Source organism: Scophthalmus maximus, chromosome 9 (assembly GCF_022379125.1).
Source record: "Scophthalmus maximus strain ysfricsl-2021 chromosome 9, ASM2237912v1, whole genome shotgun sequence".
Classification (NCBI taxonomy): domain Eukaryota; kingdom Metazoa; phylum Chordata; class Actinopteri; order Pleuronectiformes; family Scophthalmidae; genus Scophthalmus; species Scophthalmus maximus.
The window spans coordinates 6,288,559-6,297,718 of NC_061523.1; the positions used below are offsets into that span (position 1 = coordinate 6,288,559).

At 44.4% G+C, this 9,160-nt stretch overlaps 1 protein-coding gene across 1 annotated transcript; it reads left to right on the forward strand.

Moving 5' to 3' along the window:
* Positions 1 to 1,045: 1,045 nt before the first annotated feature.
* rab33a (RAB33A, member RAS oncogene family) lies at positions 1,046 to 7,678 on the forward strand. Its single transcript, XM_035650765.2, has 4 exons — positions 1,046 to 1,532; positions 4,652 to 4,792; positions 5,949 to 6,029; positions 6,119 to 7,678. The coding sequence occupies exons 1-4, from the start codon at positions 1,161 to 1,163 to the stop codon at positions 6,341 to 6,343; spliced, it is 819 nt and encodes a 272-aa protein (XP_035506658.1). The 5' UTR covers positions 1,046 to 1,160; the 3' UTR covers positions 6,344 to 7,678.
* Positions 7,679 to 9,160: the final 1,482 nt, after the last annotated feature.

The window sequence follows — 9,160 nt, forward strand, 5'->3', positions numbered from 1 at the left end:
GTCTGCTTGTTGTCTGCCAGGCGGGCAAGCCGGTATCGATCCTGCATCAAAATATTGTGGCTTGGCAGAAAGTGGAGGATGTACAATAACAAATGATGCTTGGAAATTCATTGCATTATCTCAGAAGAAAAATAAAAAGGAATGATGTTTTGTTTGGTGTCTTTTAAGTTAATTATAATGATCTTATATTATGTGTTAATTTGAATGAGAATTCATGCTACGCTGGTCATTTCTTTAACCGCTTTGACCAAGAAACCAACCCGACCCGATCCTTTGCCTTACGGCCACATTGGTTCATGGAATGTGATCATTTGACCATCTGATCAGATCACATGACTTCACTCTCTCTCTCGCTCCCTCACAGCCAAAGAGGCAACGTTTCTGTCGCAGCGACAATCCTATTATAGTTATTGTCAGTATTTCAGCTGCATCACAGTGTTGAATGACAGTGTTTTCCCCTCTCTGGTGGACCCGCTAACATGGGGGAGACCCAACAAGAAAACCTTTTCGTAAGGGGTCTGGCTTGTGGCTCCGGTTCGTAGGAACGAGTGCAATTGGAAACCACTGGTTTAATCAAATGCATTGGATTTGATAAACTTGTTATGTATCTATTATTGCGTTGAAAATCTTATTTTTCTTAATCTTGATTGACATCGTCTAAATGTGGAGATAATGTAACTGTAATGAATAGGAACGAGTGCAATATGTGGTGGAGAAGAAAGGACACATGTACTGTGTCTATTAGTGTGTCTCGGTAGTGTAATCATGTAAGCGGCCCTTATTGTGTCTTGATAGTATTAATATACAATACACATGCTTTTCTACATTTGCTCTCTTCCAATGCTTCTCCCTTTAAGGCTCCGGTCAGCTGCCGAGCATCGTCGCTATTGTTGCATCTCTGCTCTCCTCCTCCCTCCTCCTCCTCCTCCCTCCTCCCTCCTCCTCTTCCTCCCTCCTCCTCCCTCCTCCTCCTTCCTCCCTCCTCCTCCTCCTCCTCCCTCCTCCTCTTCCTCCCTCCTCCTCCTTCCTCCCTCCTCCTCTTCCTCCCTCCTCCTCCCTCCGCTCATCCATCCATCCATCCATCCATCCATCCCTCCCTTCCGCCCCCCTCTCCTCTTTCGCACACGGACCCCGACTTGCGCATCGCCTCCTCCGGCACGATGACCAACGATTCTCCGGAGGAGGAGAAGCGAGCTCCGGGCGGCAGGGGGCTCGCCCAGCGGCACCGGGCGGACGACAATGTGACCATCCTGACGTCGTCCACGGACCTCCACCGCGCCGGCCGCAGTCGGGCCGGCAGCGGCCACGACGCCGCCGCGGGCCTCGCGTCCTCCGTGGACCTGAGCACCTCGTCCATGGAGCTGAGCATCCAGACGCGCATCTTCAAGATCATCGTCATCGGCGACTCCAACGTGGGCAAGACGTGCCTCACCTTCCGCTTCACCGGGGGGAGCTTCCCCGGCCAGACCGAGGCCACCATCGGCGTGGATTTCCGGGAGAAGGCGGTGGAGATCGAGGGGGAGACCATCAAGGTGAGAGCCACAACGACAGACCCTCCTCCTCTCCTCATCACTCTTGCACCTCAGTGTCTGGCCTTTTTCCTTTTCTCCTCCTTCCACATTTCACCACACTCTTTGAAAGAAAAAGGCAAATTAAGAAAAAGAGGAAGGAAATGAATATAGGATGTGTTGCCAAATAGACACACAGACACCAAATTTCCACAGTTCGACAGTTTTACGCCGGCATCTCACGCTTTCCCTATGTTATGAAATCTCTGCTTATGTTCTGTCCAAAACTCTAGCCATCAGAGTCACTGAATCTGTAAATATCCATAATCCCAGGCGTGTGTCAGGGGGTGCCTCCAGCTCCAGCATCATCAGAAATAACCAGCCGTCCATTCTTTTGATTACTGTAATAGGCGTGATGTACTGTGCGTGTCATATATCAATAACAACAAATCATACACGAGTGAAAACAAACAGCAGTAGAAGTGAAGGACCAGAGTCCTGCAATGACACCCTGGTAATTTGCAGAATTCACATTTAAATCATTTCCCGAGATTCGTAGTAGCGGAAAGTATTTTTGGCAGATGAAGCAATGTCCGTGTGGTGTTAGTGCAGCGGTGTGTTAGCGGGCTAATTGAAGTATCGTTACAAATGAGGTCAACGTAGTGTTGCTTATGTGAAGGATGAATCATTCACAAGAGGGTATGTGACCCCCCCCCCCCCCCCCCCCCCCCCCCCCCTTGTGTCTGCAACCTCCAGATGCCCCCTAATGCTGACTCACAATCATACTCACACAGACATGTACCCCTACACCACAGACATGCCATATAAACACATACCTGTAGTATAGTCAGCAAGTACATTTTTGATGTCAAAAAATTGAACAAGGAGAGGTTATATCGTCCGGTGTGAATGTCTAATTTGTCCAGAGCATAGACGGTAGGCTACAGCTCTTTAAAAGTGAAGTCAAATGATCATGATCGCCCCCTGGTGACTGGCAGCAGTATAGGTTATAAACCCTGCCGCCTCCATTAGTTAGTGGATGGGACATGGACCAAACTAAAAAGTCGGTTGGTTTCTGTCATTTTAGGCTGTCTTATCACACTGGTGTGTGTGTGTCATGTGTTAATTTTTCAAGTTGAGTTTTGATAAGTTAGTTGATGCTGTAAACATAGGGTGAAATGTCATGATCGACAGCTGAGACTGTCTCGCAGTAGGTCTACGGCGTGTACTGGTGGGACCTCGATACCCCGGCTCCACACCACGATCACTTCTGCGCAGACTTTTGGTTCCTAATGATGTAAAAAAGCGGAAGATACCCGCGATATTTTAGCTTCATTTTTGTACAATAGGATGGAGTTAAGATGTCTCATCAATCTTTATATACAGTCTATGGCCCAGAGCAATGTGTCTTGATGACTACTGTTCAAAATCCCATTGATTTTGCTTGGATATGTATGGTCCCCAGAGGAAAATTCCTTTTTTTTGGTGACCTCTCGACCTTCGCTGTGTTGTCATCATCAGGACACAATTTCCACTTGAATGATGACGTGGAATTTGACCACAAGAATTATCTACATGTGACTGACCGTTTGTCATATAACGCGAAACGACACAGACCACATTGACCAGCACGATATTTCAGAAGTGCCATGTTTAGAATAAAGTTTAAGGAAGAAACATATGCCCATTCCACAATCCACAAAACAGTGCGACATTAAATTAACAAGATTATTTCTGTTGCAAAGTCTAAAGAGGCCTTTGGAAGTAAACCTGGGAAGACTGGTGTGTATTTATGGATATGATACTTTTGAATAAAGGACATTTTTTATCTTGTATCATCAAATCAAAGTGTCAACACTTGTGGCTGTGCGGTGAAATCCGAAAGTTTACAAGCAGACTGGGGTTTTTTTTAGATCCAGCAGGCTCCAAGGCCATTTATTGACCAGGATTTGGATAGGAAGCTAAGATATTCTGTATGACTGTATCATCCAGACTGTGAATCTTTCATTGCTTCAGTAAAAAAAATACTATTCTGGTGCACTGGGGGCTTTTAAGAGTGTTATGGACTATAGTCATTGCAGCTTATGAGTGTTCACATATTACAATTCACTAAAAAAGTCAGATTGAATGTGCATGGATTTAACTGGATGACTCTTCTCCCTCACCCACTCCCATGGCAGGTGAATGAAGGTACCACAGACTGGCAACTACAAACGGTATAAGCTGCAGAGGGCTATAAATAGCAGATAAGAGCACTAGATGAGCAGAGTAAGGTGTCAAAATCGCGCTCAGAATTCTCATGATATCTTACAAAATGTCCGTTGACAAGCATGAAATCTTTTGTCAACATTTTTGCTTAATTTTCCCTGCGCGGCAGCTCTTTGCAAAGCATTTAGAGTTGCTCTGAAAAGCACACGTTCAAACTACAAACTGAAAGGTGTTCAACAAAAGACGGAGCTTTGATGTCATGCGCAGCATTAATGCAGCATACAACCTCCGTTGGCCTTCAAATGGTAATTGGCCCTTGTCACGGCAGACATTTTGACTTGTCAAAGCAGGAAAAAAGGCACAGGTGGGATTAACAGCATTAGTGGCGGCAGCATTCCATTCAGGCAGGGGACATGGTTTACTGTGGCACTCAAAAGGGAATGGATAATTTCATTATTCGCACCCCTGTGCATCTCCTGCTTTGACCGATCAACATGTCTGCCGTGGAAAGGGTCTATAGCAGATCACTTACTGGCCTGGGTTGAGTCCGAATGTCCAAATACGGTGCCTTTGCCTTTTGTAACTCCACAATAATTCAGCTTCCTGTGGCCTGTGTTGATGATGAGGCAGAGAAGCCCATTGTGCTGCAGAGCACTGCTCCCTTGAGAACCCGTAGTACGGAATATCTGAGCACTGTTTCCTGTTGACATAGTACAGTGCCATGCACTGGCCCTGATAGGCTCAGAGCAATTGCTCACTAGGTCGCTCTGTCACTCAATCTTACATCCAAAATCGTCCCGTAGTTTGCGACCAGCTGGCATATTCTGAAATACCTGAACCGATCCCATCTCTATTTGTGATTATCTGTTGCGTCTCCTTCTCTTTAACTCTAATTGTTTTTTAAAAACACATACTTATCTTGTCTGTGTCCACAGGTGCAGGTATGGGACACGGCGGGCCAGGAGCGCTTTCGCAAGTCCATGGTTGAGCACTACTACCGCAACGTCCACGCAGTGGTCTTTGTGTACGACGTCACCAAAATGGTTTCCTTCCGCAACCTACAGACGTGGATAGAGGTCGGTGATAAGTGCAACGGGCTGTTGAGCGACTAAGTTAGTTGAGAAAGGGGTTGACTGAGCACAAACTGCACAGCACAGCCCAGGTATTTCTCACCAACATTTACCGACGCTGTTTTTAAACATGAACTCTGGAAAATTGGGTCCAGAGCATTTTTCTGGAGTTTGCCATTCACGTTGCTACGGGGCTGGCAGGAAAAGTGTGGGAAAATGCCTGGAGCAACATTTGCGCAGATGTTTGCATTCACACATAAGAGCCCTTCCGGAAAGGTTCAGGGGCATCCCAGATAATTCATAAAACGTGACGGACACAGTAACCTTTGCCCTGTGACATCTGATCAGCTAAATTTCATCAGACCATGTTTGGAGTACAGTTTCTACACATTTTGAATATTGTAGAGTAGTAACGTTCAAGAGGCCAAATGACATTGTCTGATTAGTAACTGGCAACTGCAGTGAAATTACACTGAACTGTAGGGAACTGAACTACGGTAGTATGCGTTACTTCTGGCAAAGATTATGTTTGTTGTGCAGGATTACCCAAAAACTACTTAACTGATTTCCACCAAGCTTCAGCTGAGGATCAAGGGATTTTTTTTCCCCCCACTCTTTTTCTTTGTGTGTTTTATGACAAAAAAATGATTCAGGCTATCAGACCACTTCCTTTATTTCTACTTTAACTACTAGACAATCGTGTGCAAGATTGTTCGGTCTTGACCGAAGTATGTGCTCTACTGAGCGCCACTGTAGTTTGACCCTGCAGTTGTTTTTTTGACTGCAACTGTTGTTAAACAGAAGTTTACCGTTCACATATTAAGAATGTAGTAGGCGAATGTTTCGCGCAGATGCGTTCAAATGTCTGGACTTTAGTGCATGTCTGAAAGCAACTCTCAAGGGTGACATATCACAAATTCCTTGAAATAAAAAAATAAGAGGCACATTTGTAACATCTTTTTTCCCTCTCAGTTGCTCATATATATATACATATACATATATATATATATATATATATATATATATATATATATATATATATATACACACACACATATATATACACACATATATATACATATATATATATATGTATATATATGGTCTTGGCATCTGAGAAACATGGCAATCATTTCTAAAGCTATATTTTGTTCTGTTCCAGGAGTGTAACGGCCATCGTGTCTCAGCATCAGTGCCTCGAGTCCTGGTTGGAAACAAGTGTGACCTTGTGGACCACATACAGGTAGGCGTAGAAAAACACAACAGAATATGATACTTTCTCCACCTTTCTCATTTTAATGAAGGTTTACAACCAAACACTGCCCTTCCCAGGTGCCCTCCAATACGGCACTGAAATTTGCCGACGCTCACAACATGCTGCTGTTCGAGACGTCGGCCAAGGACCCCAGGGAGAGTCAGAACGTCGACTCCATCTTCATGTCCCTGGCCTGCCGTCTGAAGGCCCAGAAGTCCCTGCTCTACAGGGACGTGGAGAGAGAGGACGGGAGAGTGCGACTCACACAAGAGACTGAGACAAAGAGTAATTGTCCTTGTTGAGGAAACGGGGGGGTTGGGAGGCATAATCGACTGGCAGAGAGAAGAGTAACTGTACACGTCGAGGAGGAAGAGGAGGACGAGGACGATGGGAAAGTGAGGCTGAAGCAAGAGACTTTTAAATTAAGTGCGACTTTTTCTAGTTTAGGTTGAGGACGGGCGGGTCGAGACTGACACTAAGAGCAATGTGTTTTAGAGAAAGAGGCGAGTAGGAGAAATTGTATGGAAGGGACTGAACATCATCAATACATAGTTCTTGAGGATGAGGACAGGGGAGAAGAGGGTGCTGAGGGTAAAAAGAGGAAGAAGGGATTCGGAAGTGACGCTTATCAACAACTCAGATATGAGACAATGTTGCCTTTTAGACTCCGGTATAGTGTAGAAAATCTGCCATATTTTTTTTTTTTCAGACCGACACAATCCGAGTAAATATATTCTGTGCAGCCAAACATATCACTGTAAACACATGGGGTATTTTGGGGGACCCCACAGCAAACCCGAAACCTGGCCTGGCTTGGTGTTTGTCACGGTCATTATTAACACCAAACATTCTGAGTCACCATATTTGTACTTGTATATCACGGCCTTTTTTTTTCTTCTGTCTGGTTCATTTTGATTTTCCTGCACATCCTGACTGACAGCAGCATTTCTACACTTGTTTTGTACTGCCTTAAAAAGATGCCTCGGTCTTGGTTTTACTGAACCGGTCTGGCAAACATAACGTACAGGTTTTTAGCGTTGTCAAGGTTTTTAACCTCTTGAGATGATCTTGGTTCATACAACCAAGCAAACACACTGACAGCCTCTAAAAGGGACTATTTGAGTGGATGGATGAGACTCTTTTTGCCTCTGCATTTTAATGTACCTGGTGTCTGCCCATCAAAAGTAGGACTGTTGACTTATAATCACTGTGAAAATACAAAGATATGGAAAAGGTGAGAAGACACGTTGGACAGTTTCGATCCAGGTGAGCTCAAATGACCTACAGTTTGACCTTGATAACAGGGTTTCCTGAAAGCAGCCCATCTAGAGGTTGTCAGGCAGCGTGGCACATATTGATTTGGAAGGCTGCAAGATCCTCTTACTCTTAAGCAGGACAAATGCACTCTCGCAAAGAAGCGCCGCCACGGGCAAGGCTTCTTCTTTCTTATCGAATCGTGATGTAAACATATCCTCTCCATGTTTTCCCTGTGGCTTAACCAGCTTCCCTTTGTCTGTAAATGCCGGAAAACGTCCAGTCTTCACCATGTGTGACTTCAAGAAAGCCAATTGGCTCTCTCCCAGTCTCCTTATCGGCAGCATATTTCGTTTTCTGTAATAAACACTTTCAAGGTAAAAGGCCTTTTGTCTTAGATGATGTGCTTTATACATCAGTACCACTGCCTGCAGATTCAAAGAGGACAGGATAAATGACAGAAGACTGTGACCCCTGCATAAATATCTTGAGACTTTTATTCGGCGACACAGCCTAAGCCGGGCTGTACAGTGTGAGCGCACTATTATGCTTGGTGTCCGTATAAAGGAGGAAATGCAGGAGTATCCGAGGCCATTGATGATCAAGGCTGCATGGACCACTGTAGAAAGCCATATTCACTATTCACTATACACAGAGGCACAGTATGCTTTACATGAGGTCGTTCCCAGCTGGGGGGGGTGTGTGTGTGTGTGTGTGTGGAACAAACTGTACACAACTGAAGTGTTGGAGCTCTGAGGCCTTTGTGCAATCGGGCAACAAACCACAGCCCTGACTACGATGCTGTCCTTTTGATATAGCATCTCGCTCACCATGCAGTATCTCACCCTAGTTTAACATTGTAGCCTACTTTTGAGATATGTGTGGATGCCATATGATATAAATCCAGATCAGTGAGCATTTAAAGGTGATATAGTATGCAAAAATCCCCTTTACAGTGGTTCAGATTTCTCTCCCACTGTGATGTCACAGTTAGACACTTTTGGGGTAACCCTGTCTGAATCTGAGAAACTCCATTCTTCTGGTGAAGGGGCGTGACATTTCCTACACATTTTGAAATCGGTTGACAAATCACAAGAGACTGGGCCAGCTGGCCAATCAGAGCAGACTGGGGTTTATCCGGAGGAGGGGCTAAAATAAATCCAGGCGTTCTAGACAGAGGGTGAAAAGAGGAGCTGCAGGAATGGGCAGAATGAGAACACTGATGCCTTTTCTGAACATTATAGCATGTGAACCTTTTCAAGAGGTCCTCCAAATTAAAAGTATGAACATGAATGTGAGCATAATATGTCTCCTTTAAGGCCACTGATCACTCCAAGCTCACCGTCAGAATATAATTATTTCAAAACACTGTGCAAATCCAAGTGAAATCCAGAGATCTAACGTTTTAGGTTTGTCTGGTTTAGTTGATCTTTATTCTGAAATTCTTCCACAGATTTTTTGTCACGTTATTAAAGGATCAAACAGCTGTTACAAGTTAAGCACATGGCATTACAGTAAAATACCGGGAAGAGCTCCATTCATGCTCAGAGTTGTATAGTGCTGGATCGTATTCCAGCACATAAGATGTACAGCAGACAACAAAGATCTAGCTCTGTCTACTTTAATGTTAGCATTTGGCTAATTTAGTCGCTGAACTGCAAGTGAGGAAAAAACGTGGAAAAAGAAAAAAATGTGCCTGCATTTCCTTCATAAACTTAACTTGTCTGAATAAAAAAAAAAAACATTTGACTTGGTTTCAAATGACTGGGGAAAAAAGGTACCATTTAGTTTTGGTCTTTTTTTCACGGTTTCACCTGAAGACGATCGGGGTTGTACTAACTTTATAATTGTTTAGAAGTGTAATT